Raw genomic sequence first — 20924 nt, 5'->3', positions numbered from 1 at the left:
GTCCCAGAATGTGCTTTAGCCAACTCCCCTGACGGCCATTGTCATGCCATACATACAACGAGGAGTTGGCTAAGCATATACCAATCTACGATCAGGGTGGATGGGCCTGCCATCAAAATAACATGGGAACATGTAGGTAGGTATTGAGAGAAGGGAGTCATTTCACCCTCTCTGGTCTCTGCCCATCTCTCCCTCCTTTAAACTCAGCCACCCCATCCCTCCATCATTCATCGCTGTTTTTCAGCAGATTACTGTGGCGGCGTCCAGAAGGCCCATGTCGTTGCCGTGGCAACCACTCCAGTCCCCTGGCCAGGGCCCAGGGTTATAAAAAGTGAAGGGTCCAAGCCGTTACATCCAAGGCTGTTTCCTCAGCTTCAAGAAAGAGGACGGCCAAGTCCCCCTTGGATTCAGAGGGATGGAGGAAGGGGGGGAAAGCAGACCAGGGGGAGGCTGGGGTTGTCCATGCCAAGACTTACTGCTCCACAGTGTCAAATAATGTCAGAGTCAGAGAGTTAGAAAGAGGAAAAAGAGTGAGAGACAAAAAGAGAACCCAAGTGGGATTGAAAACAGAGAAGAGGCAGAGTGGAAGCAGACAGACACAGAGAAAATAAAAGGAAACAGCGGAGAGATGTTATCAAGTTCTGCTGTCCAAGTACGACTGGTTCTTGCTGTCGCTCCAAAATACACCATTACATCACACTGTGCGTGGGAAATCTGCCTGAAGCACAAAAATGTTTTCCAAAGAGCTCCATTTATCTCCTCTTAGATATTCATCACTGGAACAGAATTGTTCCTTACACATAAATGTTGTATGCATGCACACGTGTGCATGCACACTCAGAGAAAGTGAATGCTTTGAAGGTAGGTAATGAGTGAACACATTATCAGTAGAATTAATCTATTTGAGCTGACAAAGTGTGGAAACTTACATCAGATAACATAAGCCATCCAGTAAAGTTACTCCACTGAAAATGTACATTTTAGTAATTTAGAGCACTCTTATCCAGAGCGACATACAGGAGCAATTAAGGGCACGACAGATTTTTCACCTAATCGGCTCGGGAATTCGAACCAGCGACCTTCCACTAACTGGCAAGACGCTCTACCACTAGGCTACCTGCCGCCCCAGGTATATTCCACCCTGAGCATGTCTAACGCTATCAATATTTATCAGTGTATCATGGTTCTTTGTAGCGTTACAATACATTGATACGGTTTGTTTACCTGCATTGCATTAGATGGAAGACAGACCAACACGAGCATCGGCCATGTGCAGTAGATCACCTGCTGAGTGTCGACAAACACTGGCCATTCAAAATGTAGAATTGTTAGATAATTCATAGAAAATAATGGCTGATGTTCTGTGGTCAGAGGCGAAAGGACGGCTAACCGCTTGCACACAGCCGTCATTTGTGATGGTTTGTCTTCCCTCTTAGAGAGGATAGGCCTTTTGAGCACATTGAACACTCTTAAAACAGTATTGCACAACATTATTGAACTCAATCGCAAATTGAAATGGCATAACAGACTAGCTCTAAAATAGCACAGCAATAGCATACCATCACACACCATAGACCCAAACACTCAAGTGCGTTACAGAACACTCCCCTTACGAAAAATACCCACATGAATTTCATGTGAAGTGTTCTGAAAACACTTTTTTTAAAACATTTTTTTATAAATTTTACCCCATTTTCTCCCCAATTTCGTGGTATCCAATTGTTTAGTAGCTACTATCTTGTCTCATGGCTACAACTCCCGTACGGGCTCGGGAGAGACGAAGGTTGAAAGTCATGCGATACACAACCCAACCAACAAAACTCCAAACACCTGGCAACCTTGGTTAGCGCGCACTGCCCCCTGGCCCGCCACAGGAGTCGCTGGTGCGCGATGAGACAAGGACATCCCTACCGGCCAACCCCTCCCTAACCCAGACGACGCTAGGCCAATTGTGCGTCGACCTCCCGGTCGCGGCCCGGTTACGACAAAGCCTGGGCGCGAACCCAGAGTCTCTGGTGGCACAGCTGGCGCTACAGTACAGCGCCCTTAACCACTGCGCCACCCGGGAGGCCTGAAAACACATTTTCATGTGAAGCTAATGTAATAACATGTGACCCCTTACTCTCTCAACATCTCCACAGAAGGATATTTCTGTACTAGAGGATTCAAAAATACATGTCAAAGTCAACATCTTGAACATTTTGGAGCTTGTTTTGGAGTTTGTCGACCACTGTCTATGGAGAGAAGATGAAAATACCATTGAAATGCAAGAGCAAAACACACATTTGTGGCAACCACAAAACATTTTATTCACACGAATGTATCCTTCACAGAAATACAGCAGGAAAAACAAAAAACTCTACATGTAACTCATTGTCATGTATTATCATGAACATCATCTTTGCTATTTCGTGGTTGTCTACCTCCAACCAAAGCTCCGCAAACATTTAGACGTGGTACAATGATGTACATGGAACAAACAAACAAAAGCTATGTGGGTTAACCAATATGAAAAAAAAGCTAGGAAAAATGGCGAAGAAAGTAAGGGTCCATCCCAGAAATGATGTACAAACAGAGAGAAAGAAAAAAAGCCAAAGAAAACGCAACCATTAGTAAGTACCGTTAGGCTTGTATTACTTTCCACTGCAGTCCAGCATGACACGATTGCAGGATGCTAGAGAGGAGAACAGCACAGTATTGGTTGTATGAAGTACGAGTCCAGGGGGTTAGCCTAGCCTACTGTAACCCCTCAAGAGAGGGATATTGAGCCGAGTGGCTTAACTTCTAATAGCTCCATGCTTTCCCAGAGTTGATGTAAACATTTTATGCTGATGCTGAGGTGTAAGTAGTGATGGTCTGCCTGAGCAGCATCCTTTATGGGTAGGGTTTAATCCCCTGCAATGTGCCCAGGCCAGGTCTCCGGGTCCTCTTCTGATGACGACAATGTGAGTTAACTAGTTCTTGATAGAAGCTATGAAAGCCTGTGTGCTCTATGAACATTTTCATACTGTTGGTTGACAATGAACGAGTGGTTGCTGGACAAGTCAATATAAAATAACAAAACCACTTCTCTTGATCTTTGCTGTTGTTCTTTTGACATTTTCTAACTTTCTCTTATTTATTTAATTATATTTAATTTACAATTTACAAAATTGTATTTAATTGTATATTGTCTATGGACCACCCCCACTTCTCCATCCCTTCCACCTACACCTCTGTAACTCTGTCGTAGGGTGCTGGCCATCTCTCTCTCTCTGTCTCGAGGCCCTCGGGGGCCCTTATGTCCCCACAGAGGTGACGATCTGCACCACCTCCCCGTTCTCCCCCGCTGGCAGATGGAGGGATCCCTCCTTCACCTCCATCTCACCCTGCATTGCTGGGGCCAGCTCCGCCGCCTGGGAGGGGAAAGGGGGATTGAGGGGATGATTGGGGAAGAAACCAGGGAGGAAGAGGAGTAGGAGAAATGCAGGAGTGGGTGTGGGGGAAAGAGACGGGAGGGAGAGAGGGGATGAAAGAGTGACAGTGAGAAAGGTAGGAAGTCAGAGAAGAGAGTCAGTGGAGGAGAGCGGAGGAAGCGGAGAGGGGTGAGAGGGAAGATGGAGAGAGAAGAAAAATTGAGGGAGAAAGAGAGAAGAGAGACAAGTTATAAATAAAAAGCAGACATGTTATCTCCTGGGCCAACCTCAGTTCAGAGAGGCATGGAGATGTGGAATGGGTAACCCCCAGTAAAAGATGAGAATAGTCAAGGATGAGTCACTGTGCTAGGAGAGAAAGAGAGGACCTAGTGAGTCTGGTCTGGTGAGTCATTCCTTCCAAGCCGAGATGCCAAAGTTCTCCCCAACAGCACACCTGCATCTTTTAATCCTCCACTCAAAACAGCACAGCGTGTGCTCACACAGGCTAGTGCGCACAGGTGCACCAGACTAGCCAACACAAGACAAAGGTGCGTGGATACCATCTGGTGTCTGATCTGGACAACATTATTCTATCCACACTGAAGTGGTTTCACTAGATTAAAACAAACTCTCTTGACATTGATATTAGTAACAGCCATGAAATTGGCCCTGCAACAGAGACATCTAGCTACAGCATCCAACCAAACACACCTAATAAGTTTTAACATATCACACCATAGCAGTTTTTTCAACTGAAAACGAAAACAAGCGGTTGTAATTGAGCAAGTACAGGTAGTACCTTGTTTCAGTCAGCTTTCTACCGTGTGGTGCATAATGAATATGACCCAGGTGTCCAACTAAAACCTTTCCTATTCCTCTCTCCATATGATGGCCAATTGTTTTTCATCTGGTATATAACAGATGCTTCTGGCACTGTATGAGAATCCCGCCCGGGACCAGACCCTGTTGGGTTGTAGTAGGGCCAGCCATAGACTTGACCCGTGTCTGAACCATCACAAGGCTAATGTCAGAAATGTTAAACACCGATCTGTCAAGAGGCGCCGCCAAACCAGGGCAAACAGGCCTTCCTATTCTGAACTATTATCTTATTTGAGTCCGTTTTTTTACTTTATTTGATATAGCTTGTGTAATGGAAACTATTGAATAAAGAGAGTGGGGATTTTTTTTTTTTAGATAAATAAAGGAAAAGCTAAAGCAATTAATCAAGAGCTCTTAGTTATAAATGCTCCCATATGTTCGGGAAAACAGATTAGAGCGAATCGCTCGTGTTCAACACTTTTTGGGGAGAGGGGAAAAAGCGGTTGTGACCTTTTCCTGACCTTTGAACTGGAAAGGTGGCAAACCAATCGGTAAGTACTGGCTATTTCAGGGGCGACCTTGCGCTTTACCTGACTAATAGTGTACATCTCCTCACAAGCCTACTGTGTATTTGCTTTGCCCAATGTTGGTTGTGTGAAGTACGGGTCCACAAACTCTCTTGACATCGATATTAGTAACAGCCATGAAATTGGCCCTGCAACAGAAACATCGAGCTACAGCATCACTCTGTGATATTTGCAGTCTGTTCTTTTTTTTTTTACTATTCATCTCCATCTATGAATTTGAGAGTTGTTAGTCTACATTTCTCCAATCCCAAACCCTCAGCTTTATAGCAAAACCAAGTAGCATTTTGGTGGCCACAGTTTTGTTGAATTTAGAAATAAGGAGTGGGACTTTGTTAAAAGACAATGGATTAGAGTTGTCTCACTTTGAGTAGCCTAAAAGAACAGCATGTACAGTATCCTATATTTTTCGGGCTGTTCAACAGTTGTATTCTCTCCCCTTCCTGGTCCATATGCCCTTGTTGAACACAAGATGCTTCATTTCATCTCTTCGGAGCAGTAAATTGGAGATTGATCAGGGCCCAGTCAACTTTGTTGATTTCTATCAAGCTGTCAGTGTACAATCAACCATTAGAATAAATAGTGAAGCTCTTTAAGAGTCCATTCACAAAGTGTGCACAAACAACAGTCTGATTCCTGCAGAGAGAGAGAGAAAAATAGAGAGGTGAAATGGAACCAGAGTGCAGCTGGGTGGCAATCATGTATACCTATGGTGTATATATATTTATAAACTGGGTGGTTCGAGCCCTAAATTCTGATTGGCTGACAGCTGTGGTATATCAGACCGTATAACCCGGGGATGACAAAACATTTACTTTTACTGCTCTACATACGCTGGTAACCAGTTTATAATAGCAAAAAAGCACCTCTGGGATTTGTGGCATATGGCCAATAAACCACAGCTAAGGGCTGTATCCAGGCACTCCGCATTGCGTCATGCTTAAGAACAGTCCTTAGCCATTGTATATTGGCCATTATACCACACCGCCTTATTGCTTAAATATATACACACTACTGTTCAAAGGTTTGTGGTCATTTAGAAATGTCCTTGTTTTTGAAAGAAAAGCACATTTTTTGTTCAATAAAATAACATCAAATTGATCAGAAATACAGTATAGACATTGTTAATGTTTTAAATGACTATTGTAGCTAGAAAAGGCTGATTTTTTAAATGGAATATCTACACAGGAGAACAGAGGCCCATTATCAGTAACCATCACTCCTATGTTCCAATGGCACGTTGAGTTAGCTAATCCAAGTTTATCATTTTAAATGGCTAATTGATCATTAGAAAATCCTTTTGCAATTATGTTAGCACAGCTGAAAACTGTTGTTCTAATTAAATAAGCAATAAAACTGGCCATCTTTAGACTAATTGAGTATCTGAAGCATCAGCATTTGTGGGGTCGTGTACAGGCTCAAAATGGCCAGAAACAAAGACCTTTCTTCTGAAACTCATCAGTCTATTCTTGTTCTGAGAAATTAAAGCTAAAACGGAAGTTTACCTACAGTTTACCTACACTTAGGTTGGAGTCATTGAAAATAGTTTTTCAACCACTCCACAAATTTCTTGAAAATGAACAAACTATAGTTTTGGCAAGTTGGATAGGACACCTACTTTGTGCATGACACAAGTAATTTTTCCAAAAATTGTTTACAGACAGATTATTTCACTTATAATTCACTGTATCACAATTCCAGTGGGTCAGAAGTTCACACACACTAAATTGACTGTGCCTTTAAACAGCTTGGAAAATTCCAGAAAATGATGTAATGGCTTTAGAAGCTTCTGATAGGCTAATTGACACAATTTGAGTCAATTGGGGGTGTACCTGTGGATGTATTTCAAGGCCTACTGTCAAAAAAAATATAAAAAGAAATCAGCCAAGACCTCAGAATTGTTTTTTTTTAGACCTCCACAAGTCTGGTTCATCCTTGGGAGCAATTTACAAATGTCTGAAGGTACCACATTCATCTGCACAAACAATAGTACGCAAGTATAAACACCATGGGACCACAGAGACATCATACCGTTCAGGAAGGATACACGTTCTGGCTCCTAGAGATTAACCTCTAGCGTCGAGCAATCCCGTATCCAGGAGCGTAATCATAGCCTCAAGCTCATTACCATAACGCAACATTTCCTATTCATGAAAATCGCAAATGAAATGAAATAAATATATTGAAACACAAGCTTAGCCTTTTGTTAACAACACTGTCATCTCTGATTTTCAAAATATGCTTTAACCAAAGCTACACAAGCATTTGTGTAAGAGTATTGATAGCCTAGCATAGCATTAAGCCTAGCATTCAGCAAGGAACATTTTCACAAAAACAAGAAAAGCATTCAAATAAAATAATTTACCTTTGAAGAACTTTGGATGTTTTCAATGACGAGACTCTCAGTTAGATAGCAAATGTTCATTTTTTCCAAAAAGATTATTGGTGTAAGAGAAATAGCACCGTTTTGTTCATCACATCACGTTTGGCTAAGAAAAAAAAACGAAAATGCAGTCAACACAACGCCAAACTTTTTTCCAAATTAGCTCCATAATATCGACAGAAACATGGCAAACGTTGTTTAGAATCAATCCTCAAGGTGTTTTTCACAATTCTATTAGATGAAAAATCATTCCTGGCAGTTGGTTTCTCATCAAAGGCAAACGGAAAAATACTGCAGCTGGAGATTACGCAATAATTGCGACGGAGGACACCAAGCGACCACCTGGTAGATGTAGTCTCTTATGGTCAATCTTCCAATGATATGCCTACAAATACGTCACAATGCTGCAGACACCTTGGGGAAAACGTGGAAACCGTAAGCTCTCCTAGATCCTCCACAGCCATATAAGGAGTCATTGGAATGAGGCGGTTTCAAAAAATGCGGCACTTCCTGATTGGATTTTTATCTGGGTTTCGCCTGTAACATCAGTTCTGTGGCACTCACAGACAATATCTTTGCCGTTTTGGAAACGCCAGAGTGTTTTCTTTCCAAAGCTATCAATTATATGCATAGTCGAGCATCTTTTCGTGACAAAATATCTTGTTTAAAACGGGAACGTTTTTCATCCAAAAATTAAAAGAGCGCCCCTTAATGTACTTTGGTGCGAAAAGTGCAAATCAAGCCCAGAACAACAGCGAAGGACCTTGTGAAGATGCTGGAGGAAAGAGGTACAAACATATCTATAGCCACAGTAAAAACGAGTCCTATATCGACATAACCTGAAAGACCGCTCAGCAAGGAAGAAGCCACTGCTCCAAAACCGCCATAAAAATGCCAGACTATGGTTTGCAACTGCACATGGGGACAAAGATTGTACTTTTTGGAGAAATGGCCTCTGGTCTGATGAAACAAAAATAGAACCGTTTGGCCATAATGACCATCGTTATGTTTGCAGGAAAAAGGGGGAGGCTTGCAAGCCGAAGAACACCATCCCAACCGTGAAGCACAGGGGTGGCAGCATCATGTTGTGGGGGTGCTTTGCTGCAGGAGGGACTGGTGCACTTCACAAAATAGATGGCATCATGAGGCTGGAATGATGTGTATATATATTGAAGCAACATCTCAAAACATCAGTTAGGAAGTTAAAGCTTGGTCGCAAATGGGTCTTCCAAATGGACAATGACCCCAAGCACACTTCCAAAGTTGTGGCAAAATGGCTTAAGGACAACAAAGTCAAGGTATTGGAGTAGCCATCTCAAAGCCCTGACCTCAATCCTATAGAACATTTGTGGGCGGAACTGAATAAGCATATGCGAGCAAGGAGGCCTACAAACCTGACTCAGTTACACCAACTCTGTCAGGAGGAATGAGCCAAACATAACCCAACTTATTGTGGGAAGCTTGTGGAAGGCTACTCGAAAGGTTTGACCCAAGTTAAGCAATTTAATCAGATACTAATTGAGTGTATGTAAACTTCTGACCCACTGGGAATGTGATGAAAGAAATAAAAGCTGAAATAAATCATCCTCTACTATTATTCTGACATTTCATATTCTTAAAATAAAGTGGTGATCCTAAATGACCAAAGACATTTTTATTAGGATTAAATGTCAAGAATTGTGAAAAACGGAGTTTAAATGTATTTGGCTAAGGTGTATGTAAACTTCCAACTTCAACTGTCTATATATTTGATGATATCACAAACAAACCCCAGGCTGGTCAGGGAGGGAGAAATTAATCAATTAAGGATATCCATTGCTCCAAGAGACGAACGGGGATACGGGTGGGACAAATTAGAGCGCTGACAGAGACACAAGTGGTGACCGAGGATGCCATACCTCATACAGCTACACTGAGCAAAAATATAAACGCAACATGCAACAATTTCAAGATTTTACTGAATTACAGTCCATATAAGGAAATCAGTCAATTGAAATAAACTCATTAGGCCCTATTCTATGGATTTCACATGACTCCATACGGATATGCTTCTGTTGATTACAGATACCTTAAAAAAACGGTGGGGGTTGGTGCGGATCAGAAAACCAGTCAGTATCTGGTATAACCACCATTTTCCTCATGCAGCGCAACACATCTCCTTTGCATAGAGTTGATCAGGATGTTGATTGTGACCTGTGGAATGTTGTCCCACTCCTCTTCAATGGCTGTGCGAAGTTCCTGGATATTGGTGGGAAATGGAACACGTTGTCGTACACGTCGATCCGGAGCATCCCAAACGTGATATGTCTGGTGAGTATGCAGGCCATGGAAGAACTGGGACATTTTCAGCCTCCAAGAATTGTGTACAGATCCTTGCGACATGGGGCCGTGCATTATCACGCTGAAACATGAGGTGATGGCGGCAGATGAATGGCACGACAATGGGCCTCAGGATCTCGTCACGGTATCATGTGCATTCAAATGACCATATTCCCATCGCCACCATGGGGTACTCTGTTCACAACATTGACATCAGCAAACCGCTCGCCCATACAAAGACATACACACTGTCTGCCACCTGCCCGGTACAGTTAAAACGAGGATTCATCCGTGAAGAGCACACTTCTCCAGCATGTCAGTGGCCATCGAAGGTGAGCATTTGCCCACTAAAGTCACTTACAACGTCAAACTGCAGTCAGGTCAAGAACCTGGTGAGGACGACTAGCACACAGATGAGCTTCCCTGAGACGGTTTCTGACAGAAATTCTTTGGTTGTGCAAATCCACAGTTTCATCAGCTGTCCAGGTAGCTGGTCTCAGACGATCCCGCAGGTGAAGAAGCCAGATGTGGAGGTCCTGGGCTGGTCACACGTCGTCTGCGGTTGAGAGTCCGGTTGGACGTACTACCAAATTCTCTAAAAATGATGTTGGAGGCGGGTTATGGTAGAGAAACTAACATTCAATTTTCTGGCAACAGCTCTGGTGGACATTCCTACAGTCAATATGCCAATTGCACACTCCCTCAAAACTTGAGACGTCTGTGGCACTGTGTTGTGTGACAAAACTGCACATTTTAGAGTGGCCTTTTATTGTCCCCGGCACAACGTGCACTTGTGTAATGAGCATGCTGTTTAATCAGCTTCTTGATATGCCACCTGTCAGGTGGATGGATTATCTTGGTAAAGGAGAAATGCTCACTAACAGGGATGTCAACAAATTTGTGCACAACATTTGATAGAAATTGTATGAAACATGGGACCAACACTTTACATGTTGCGTTTATATTTTTGTTTAGTATAGTTGCCCAGAAGAGTGATAGGTGGTGAGGCAGGATACTCTCTGCACATGCCTGCATTTAGCCAGCAGAAAGTCTACTCACTCTAAATGAACAAGAATCAAATTACTCAAACTCTGGGTAGGATTGGCATTTCTACAAACAGCCAAACAACAAATACATTTTAAAGAGCCAAAGCTTTTTTTAGGGTCCAATTTTTTTATAATGTTGCACAGCATGAAAACAATGTCTTTGATAAGCATGAGACGAATCAGCGATACCTATAAAAAAAACATGTGACTTCAGTGAAAAGTGAGCATTATGGAGGATGTGACAGTTAACATGGTTTTGGAAAAACAGAGGGAAAAAGTCTCCTTCGTTTCTGGACGTGCCAAGCAGGCCACTTAAAGGAGGGTCTTCTGTGGGTGCATGTGCACCCTTCCTGCTTTCAACACATGGCTCCCAGTCCCCGAGCTCAACCATCAAGGGATTCAAAGCTAATCTAGTAATTATTACTTTCCTCTTTCTGAAGCTGCGTCTGTACATTTCACATTGTTAAATGACTGTTTACTAAACACCAGCTGTAGGACTGAAAGGATAAGGGCATTAGCTTTGAGTGAAAGCATTACAATAGGGAGAATAGCTGTGTGTTGAGTACCTGTAAGCAGTTTGATGAAATTGCTAGGTATTACGCTGGTATTTCGATTTCAACATGGCAGTAATTATAAGGAGAAATATGGCAGTGCGCCGCATAGCCAGTCTTACTGGGAGACTGCACAATATATGTTTGTGTCATTTAAAGGGGAAGTGAGAGACTGACGACTCTATTCCCGGCTGGTGCTAAGGAGGCACAAGTGTAAAAAGCACGTTAGTTTGATCAGGTAAAAAGTGGCGGGCTGGCCTTTTCCAGCCCTGACGTCAGGTTCGGCAATTTACCTGTCTAACAGGTGGGAGGGGTGCCAATATTTGAGGCGTGTCCTTAAAAACAACCGCAAAAGTGACAATTGCCCTTAAAAACAAGTGCAAAAGACCCATAAAAAGCAGGGCTTGACGGTAACGCAGTTGATAATGGCATGGATTTTGACAACGGAAGCGCCGCCTACCCAGCCATGATTCGCAGTGCCCATTGAAGGAGAGATGTGCCGGTGAATCTCGTATTTAGAAACAAAAACACGATTGGCTTCTCCCCATTTTTAGTTCAATTTTATTGAAAACCAAGCATAGCCTACCCTCCCCTTAATCAAGGCTGGTTTAGCATTGCATAGTTGCGTCTTTTTATACTGGCCATTAGCCAAAAGTAGCCTATGAATAAAGGGTTTTTAAATGGTCAATTGAAATATTTTACTCTCCATGCTTTTTCATTATTCATAATTCACATACCTGCATTTCGCTTGTTCAAGTAGGCTATCCATCCCAATTTCCAAGGAGTGCCCCTCCACACTATTCAGTCCTCCTATAATGCCATATCAACATCAGATTATTTTCTGAATCGGTCTCGAACATAGACACCACGATACAATTGACAGAAGCGTAATATTTTGTAGACATGCGAATGTTATGTATAGACATTTAGGCCTACGTGTGCACACAGTGCCATGGAACGAGAAGCGATTTATGATATCATGCTTCGGACCAAATCCTATTTAGAAATATTATTGTTGGTTTAAAAAATAGATTTGTTTTTTTGTTTTTTAATCAAATGAATTACAAAAGATTCACTGTCCATGGGTTTATGGTACATGACTCGAATGCAATGCACTTTCGTCTGCTATTCCTGGAGAAGTGAAAATACGACATGTAAGATGGTTCCTTGATATTTCTAAACATTACATTTGCGTATAGCGATGAGTAGACATGCCCCCTTTCTCTATATTTTGGAGCTTTACCCGACTCCTGTGAAAAGTTTGGATTTAAGTACAACCCTCTGTAGTCTAAGATGCCATGTCTCTAATATATGCCCAGCTTATTTAAAATAAGTTGTCGTTATGTTTTTATTCAATATTTGGGGCTTTATCAATAGCCTAGTGAATTTAATCTTGCTTATTGACTATAAGTGGCATGTCCAGTTCCAGACTGCAATTTACAGTAGGCCTAGCCCCTATGAGTGTGAATGATATAGCCTATATTTAACAATGTATTTCTATATTGAAGCAATACAATTAGAACAAAACATGTTTAACAAATATGGGGCAGGCTATTTAACCAACTAGGCTGTAACAGACTAACATTTGAATTGGAGTTGATGACAACGCAATACATAAAACAATGTAAAGACAACTTGAAGCAACCACATACGCTACATGACCAAAAGTATATTAGAGACCTGCTCGTCAAACATCTCATTCCAAAATCATGGGCATTAATATGGAGTTGGTCCCCCCTTTACTGCTATAACAGCCTCCACTCTTCTGGAAGGCTTTCCACTAGATGTTGGAACATTGCTGCGGGGACTTGCTTCCATTCAGCCACAAGAGCATTAGTGAGGTCGGGCACTGATGTTGGACGATTAGGCCTGGCTCACAGTCGGCGTTCCAATTCATCCCAAAGGTGTTCAATGGGGCTGACGTCAGGGATCTGTGCAGGCCAGTCAAGTTCTTCCACAATGAACTCGACAAACCATTTCGGTATGGACCTCACTTTGTGCACGGGGTCCTTGTCATGCTGAAACAGGAAAGCGCCTTCCCCAAACTATTGCAACAAAGTTGGAAGCACAGAATCGTCTAGAATATCATTGTATGCTGTCCTTCACTGGAACTAAGTGACCCAGCGCAAAGCATGAAAAACAGCCCAAGACCATTATTCCTCCTCCACCAAACTTTATAGTTGGTACTATGCATTCGGACAGGTAGCGTTCTCCTGGCATCCTTCTAACCCAAATGCGTCCATTGGACTGCCAAATGGTGACTGCAGTCCACTCGGACTGCCAGAGAACTCGTTTCCACTGCTCCAGAGTCCAATGGCATCGGGCGTTAAGATTTCCCTTCACTGGAACTAAGGTGCCTAGCCTGACCATGAAAATCCAATGGCATCTAGCTTTACACCCCTCCAGCACTTGGCATTGCGCATGGTGATCTTAGGCTTGTGTTCAGCTGCTCGGCAATGGAAACCCATTTCATGAAGCTCCTGACAAACAGTTATTGTGCTGACGTTGCTTCCAGAGGCAGTTTGGAACTCAGCAGTGAATGTTGCAACCGAGGACAGATGATTTTTACACTCTCTACGCACTTCAGCACTCAGTGCTCCCGTCCGTTCTGGGAGCTTGTGTGGCCTACCACTTCACGGCTGAGCCGTTGTTGCGCCTAGACGTTTCCACTTCACAATAACACAGTTCATTGGGGCAGCTCTAGCAGGGCAGACATTTGACGAACTGACTTGTTGGAAAGGTGGCATCTATGGGTCTCCACATAATTTTGTATATATACACTGTATTTAGCCATGGAACATGTTCTGATTGGCCAGAAACGTGTTTATTCATCAAAACCCAGCCCTTTTGCGCCAGCTAGTGCGACCATGATTCTGGTTCAGAAAATAGAAAAGAATACTTGACACATCCCCGAACCTATAACGCTAATGCATTAGGTTTGTTTAAATAGAGCCCAGAATGTCCTGGTGTGAGCCCTTAACTGTCCTTAGGTATATTTAGAACCCAACCCTCTATACTTCTGCCTCCCTCAACTCAACCACCCCCCCAAACATCCCCAACACTTGACAAAATTATCTGTCACATCTCATCTGAAACACCCCCTACACATAAAACCCATAACTATCAACCACCCACTCTAACCTCCCCTTACATCTGTAAACGCTTACACCTTCCATCCATTTCCCCCTCACCTCCACAATATCCTACACTAATCCACCCCCCTCCACTTCAGACCCAGAACCTGTGATGGCTCCATCAGCCCCTTGCTCTCTCCTGATGTCTGAAAACACCAGTGTAAACCGCCCGCCACCCTGCCTTTGATACTCTTTAATGGCACCATCGGGGAATGATTCATGATCTCCTGGGGGATGGATGGATAGAGAGAGGGTGTGAGAGAGGATATGTATTATGCTTTGTTTAAAAAAACTAAATGCATTGTGTAGTGCGATTGGTGTAGATTAGTGTTGAGGACCTGTTTCACCTCACCGCAAGGGAGCTGTGTTCAAGGGAGCTGTGTTCAAGGGAGCTGTGCAGCAAGGGAGCTGTGCAGCAAGGGAGCTGCCTTGGCAGCAGCTAATGGGGATCCTTAATAAATACAAATGTAGCCTCTGGGTGAGCTCACAGATATGGCCTGGGCTGGGGAGATACGTCTCACAGGTACGTACAGAATAGCATAGAAAATAGACAATTCTATACACCATGTATGTTTGAAGTCTACTCTACTGGATGTGTGGAAATGTAAATGTCACAGGTGTGTCTCAGGAGTTTGAGCGAACATTAAGTCGGAACCGTAGCTGAGATGCAAAACAAAAACAGTCAGGAATGCTGCCGTCAGGCCCGCCAGACTCAACGACAGGTTGTGCTCCTCACCTGTACAGTAGCGTTGTGGTCGTTGACTTGGGCCAGTTGGACATACTGCACCTGTATGTCACTGGCCTGTAGGGGGGAGCCCTCCACTGCTGTGGCCCCCCCGTCAGCTGACGCCACCGCTATCAGCTGGGCCCCACGCAGCACCTGACCAGGGGGAGGAGAGTGGGGGGGGAAGGAGAGGGAGGGAGGGAGGGAGGGAGGGAGGGAGGGAGGTAGGTAGGGAGGGAGGGAGGGAGGGAGGGAGGGAGGGAGGGAGGGAGGGAGGGAGGGAGGGAGGGAGGGAGGGAGGGAGGGAGGGAGGGAGGGAGGGAGGGAGGGAGGGAGGGAGGGAGGGAGGGAGGGAGGGAGGGAGGGAGGGAGGGAGGGAGGGAAATGATTAATATAAGATGGAATTGGAAAAATGCTCAATTGGAGCAAATATTTATTATCACAATGGCAAGACTATGATTTGTCTAATTAATCACAAAACTATGATTAATTTCACTGCAAGAAAAACATTGGCTCTGGTGAGAGCTTGTGCAAGGGTCAGCCAATGTGTCTGTTTGTACATCAAACATGGCTTCAAACCTTAACACACACACAACCCCTAGCTTTCTCTCTGATGATATCACATCATCTTCGAGAGAGAGAGAGCAGCCACTATGGTTTTGAAGACGTCTGCTTAGCATTACAGTACCCACAATGGCACCCTATTATTACCTTTATAGTGTACTGCCATAGGGCTCTGGTCAAACGTAGTAGTGCACTATGTAGAGAACATGATGCCATTTCAGATGCAGCCATTGTTGGCTGCCTCTGCCAACTAGCTAATGCTTTGAATCAAGAGTTTACTGCCAGGATCTGCTCTCTAACTCACTGACTGGCTACACTTCCCTGAAGAGAGGCCGATTAACAATAAACAGCAGACAGAAGTATTTATGCCCGATCTGATGTGTGTTTACATTCTTTCATTAGACACAGCTATCAGGGTGTAACAAGCACAGGCTAGCGTACCGGGACACACAGATCACTGAACATGTCACTCTCATCGCCACCTGAGATAGAGATGGGAAAAAAAGAAAAAGAGGAGAGGGAAAGAGAGAAACATCTAGAGAAGGGGAGACCCCTAAACCCTGTTGTGTTGAACTACAGCCAAGCTGTGCCAAAGCTCGGCATTTAACACACTCACTAATAACAGAGCAGGATAGTACAGCTGCAACATGGTATGGAGTATTCCTGTAGATTTACATTGACACACACACACCCTATAGCCCCAAGGCCCTAGTGTAAGAGCTATGATGTCTAGGCCTAATTTAATAACATACAGTAGGCCTACTGTAATAAGTTGTGGAATATTTGAACAGACATGCCAAGCTAACATACAATCATACTGTCACACCTGACCCAGCAAGATTGATGGAGGAAAATATTAAGTGAACTCGATGTGTGTGCGTTTAAATAAAACCATGCATCTCTCTTGCGATTACTACCTTACACAGCACTACAACATGTCTCTCTCTCCACCTTGCATGACCTACATGGCCTCTTGCATGTGTGCTTTGTCTCCAGCTTTAACCAGTCTGACTTACTCCCATGTGTGCTTTGTCTCCAGCTTTAACCAGTCTGACTTACTCCCATGCCAGTGGAGTGGAGTAGAGCAGAGCAGCTGGGTGCAGGCTTAACAGACATTCACAATTTGGGGATGAATCAGAATCTGCTTGTCTGCAGAAAAAACCCAAACCTCAAACCCCAATTACAGATGCTGTTTGTGCCCCCCTTACCGTATCAACCCGCCCTGTTCCACCCCCTCACCAAACCACAACCTTCGCTTTGAAGTTGGTGACTCGGTTACGTGATTCGTGAGTCGTGTTAACCCCCCTGGAGCCTGGTGGGTTGTGTCAGGCTCCGGAAGATTTTGCCATATTTTTCTTTTTCACCACAATGTCTGATGCCGACTCACCAGGACACGCCAGTCCCAGCCGGGCTGATGGGAACTATTAGATGAGAAGGAAGACTCCCTGGCTACACTAGCCAGATGAGAGCCACAAAACGGATGCAACATAGGGAACTACAGAGAGGGTGATTGGGGGGTGAAGGTAGTCTTGAAAAGGGGGGCCAGTAAACAGAGAGTTGCCGGTTCAAATCCCAAGGCTGACGGAGGAATTCTGCAGGGAATGAGCCGGCAGCTGGAGGCTTCCTGGCTTCAATATTCCATGTGCTACCTACTGACATTGTGCACTTGAGCAAGGCACTTAACTCCTCAAATCTGCTCCAGGACCACTGCTCTGTGGTATTGTAATTATTGTAATGGACTGTGGGACTATAAACACACACTGACAGGGAGTGTATGTGATTGGACAAAGGGTCCATATATACACTGACCACTTAGAGGGCAATAAATAGCCTTGATCTGAGGGGTCTTGCTGAGTGAGTGACATCTGAGTGAACGTACACTGACTGACTGAAGGGCAATAGATCGTAGTCTGAATAACGGTAATCACAGACGGACTATACAAAAACTGACCACAGGGAAACTGACCCTACTGTGAGAAAATAAATACACTGACCACAGAGACATTGCCATATGCATCTGCATCTACACGTTCCGTCATATTCATCTGCATCTACACGTTCTGTCATCTGCATCTACACGTTCTGTCATATGCATCTACATCTACACGTTCTGTCATCTGTATCTACACGTTCTGTCATATGCATCTGCATCTACACATTCTGTCATATTCATCTGCATCTACACGTTCTGTCATATGCATCTGCATCTACACGTTCTGTCATATGCATCTGTATCTACACGTTTTGTCATATGCATCTGCATCTACACATTCTGTCATATTCATCTGCATCTACACGTTCTGTCATATGCATCTGCATTTACACGTTCTGTCATATGCATCTGCATCTACACGTTCTGTCATCTGCATCTACACGTTCTGTCATCTGCATCTACACGTTCTGTCATATGCATCTGCATCTACACATTCTGTCATATTCATCTGCATCTACACGTTCTGTCATATGCATCTGCATCTACACGTTCTGTCATATGCATCTGTATCTACACGTTTTGTCATATGCATCTGCATCTACACATTCTGTCATATGCATCTGTATCTACATGTTCTGTCATATTCATCTACACGTTCTGTCATATCCATCTGCGGTCCATCAAAAGTTCAACCCTTTTCCAGTCTTCAGGCAAGTCAGCCCAGCCCTGCACAAAAAGACAAAACAGCTGTGAAATAAATGCGGATAGACCATCAGTCATATGAACTCTGTAGAAAGACGCACTAGGCTAATCTGTTTATTAGGGATACACACTTTGTCTGAACAGGCCTCTAAATCTGAGAGACAAATAATTAAAGTAAAACTGACCCTAGTTATTTACATACAGGTGGAGCAGGAATGTCGTGAGAGTACGCTTGGAATGTAGTAGGTAGGCAGAGGTAATTAATTTAACTGAATTTTTAAGCCCACGTTTTATCCTAATTATTTATATAATTATTTATAAAAAGATCTGTCAGCTACATTTGGTGGAGGGGGCACACTGATTGGACCAGGCAAAGAGTACCCCCCTTCTCCCTAGTAAATGGTTCCTTCCAATTTGCACCACGGAGCAAAGATATGCTAGGCATAGACGTTAGATACTCTAGTGCTTGCAGACAGTCTCGTCAGTAGAGAAGGAGCGTGAGTGCCGAGTGACACATAGCATTTGATTTGATTTAAGCTGCCGGTGACTCACAGGCAGGACTCACAGGAGGTATGTTAGTAAATTAATTTGATCAAGCTATGTAGCCTATTGATACCTTCTTGATTAATAAATAAAATGAAAATGTTTCTCTGTAATACTAGTCACCTAGCAATTTTATGAAGTTGGCTTTAGCTAGATACACCTCATGACCAAAAGTGCAGTATCAGTCAAAAGTTTGGACACACCTACTCATTCAACGGTTTTTCTGTATTTTTACTATTATCTACATTGTAGAATAAAAGTGAAGACATAAAAACTATGAAATTACACATATGGAATCATGTAGTCACCAAAAAGTGTTAAACAAATCAAAATATATTTTCTCAACCAGCTTCATGAGGTAGTCACCTGGAATGCAATTTCAATTAACAGGTGTGCCTTGTTAAAAGTTCATTTGTGGAATTTCTTTCCTTAATGCATTTGAGCAAATCATTTGTGTTGTGACAAGTTAGGGGTGGTATACAGAAGATAGCCCTATCTGGTAAAAGAACAAGTCCATATTATGGCAAGAACAGCTCAAATAAGCAAAGAGAAACGACAGTCCATCATTACTTTAAGACAAAGGTCAGTAAATTTGGAAAATGTAAAAAACTTTGAAAGTTTCAAGTGTAGTCGCAAAAACCATCAAGCACTATGAGAGTGACCTCTGCTGCACAGGATAAGTTCATTAGTTACCAGCCTCAGAAATTGCAGCTCAAATAAATGCTTCATAGTTCAAATGAGAAATTTTGGTTCCAAGCGCTGTGTCTTTGTGAGACAAAGAAGGTGAATGGTTGATCTCTGCAGGTGTGGTTCCCACCGTGAAGCATGGAGGAGGACGTGTGATGGTATGGGGGTGCTTTGCTGGTGACACGTTCTGTGATTTATTTAGAATTCAAGGCACACTTAACCAGCATGGCTAACACAGCATTCTGCAGCGACACCCCATCCCATCTGGTTTGCACTTAGTAGGACTATCATTTGTTTTTCAACATAACAATGACCCAAAACACACCTCCCAGGCTGTGTAAGGGCTATTTGACCAAGAAGGAGAGTGATGGAGTGCTGCATCAGATGACCTGGCCTCCACAATCCCCCGACCTCAACCCAATTGAGATGGTCTGGGATGAGTTGGACCGCAGAGTGAAGGAGCTTGTGGGAACTCCAAGACTGTTGGAAAAGCATTCTAGGTGAAGCTGGTTGAGAGAATGCCAAAACTGTGCACAGCTGTCATCAAAGCAAAGGGTGGCTACTTTTTGAGAATCTCAAATATAAAATATATTTTGATTTGTTTAACACTTTTTTGGTTACTACATGATTCCAAGAGTTATTTCATAGTGTTGATGTCTTCACTATAATTCTACAATGTAGAAAAAATGAAGAAAACCTTTCAATGAGTAGGTGTGTCCAAACTTTTGACTGTTACTGTATGTGGACACCTGCTCGTCAAACATCTCATTCTAGAATCATGGGTATTAATATGGAGTTGGTCCCCCCTGTGCTGCTATAACAGCCTCCACTCTTCTGGGAAGACTTTCCACTAGATGTTGGAACATTGCTGCGGGTACTTGCTTCCATTCAGCCACAAGAGCATTAGTGAGGTCGGGCACGCAGTCGGCATTCCAATTCATCTCAAAGGTGTTCGATGGGGTTGAGGTGAGGGCTCTGTGCAGTCCAGTCAAGTTATTCCACACCGATCTCAACAAAACATTTCTGTATGGACCTCGCTTTGTGCACGGGGTCCTTGTCATGCTGAAACAAGGGCCTTCCCCAAACTGTTGCCACAAAGTTGGATGCACAGAATCGTCTAGAATATAATTGTATGCTGTCCTTCACTGGAACTAAGGAGCCCAGCCCAAAGCACACCTGTCTATATAAGGTCCCACAGTTGACAGTGCATGTCAGAGCAGAAACCAAGCCATAGGGTCGCAGGAATTGTCCGTAGAGACAGGATTGTCTCGAGGCAAAGATCTGGGGAAGGGTACCAAAAAAATGTATGCAGCATTGAAGGTCCCCAAGAACACAGTCGCCTCCATCATTCTTAAAAATGGAAGAAGTTTGGAACCACCAAGACTTCCTAGAGCTGGCCACCCGGCCAAACTGAGCAATCGGGGGAGAAGGGCCTTGGTCAGGGAGGTGACAGAGCACCAGAGTTCCTCTGTGAAGATGGGAAAACCTTCCAGAAGGACAACCATCTCTGCAGCACTCCACCAACCATGCCTTTGTGGTA

General features: G+C 43.6%; 1 protein-coding gene across 5 annotated transcripts in view; it reads right to left on the bottom strand.

Moving 5' to 3' along the window:
- Positions 1–2284: 2284 nt before the first annotated feature.
- Positions 2285–20924, bottom strand: part of LOC110497605 (protein BANP) — a 69656-nt gene continuing 51016 nt past the window's right edge. For 4 of the 5 annotated variants that reach the window (XM_036956506.1, XM_036956494.1, XM_036956501.1 and 1 more), the window contains 2 exons: positions 14968–15111; positions 2285–3395 (listed from right to left, as the gene is read on the bottom strand). In XM_036956506.1, the coding sequence (XP_036812401.1) occupies positions 3279–3395; positions 14968–15111 (261 nt within the window). In that variant the 3' untranslated portion in view covers positions 2285–3278. Of the gene's footprint in view, positions 3396–14967; positions 15112–15960; positions 18200–20924 lie in introns of those variants that run through there. The other variant, XR_005038448.1, reaches the window with a different exon arrangement.

Source organism: Oncorhynchus mykiss, chromosome 2, assembly GCF_013265735.2.
Source record: "Oncorhynchus mykiss isolate Arlee chromosome 2, USDA_OmykA_1.1, whole genome shotgun sequence".
Classification (NCBI taxonomy): Eukaryota; Metazoa; Chordata; class Actinopteri; order Salmoniformes; family Salmonidae; genus Oncorhynchus; species Oncorhynchus mykiss.
Note: the sequence above shows the minus strand (reverse complement) of the source record. Positions and strands in the feature narration are given on the sequence as shown.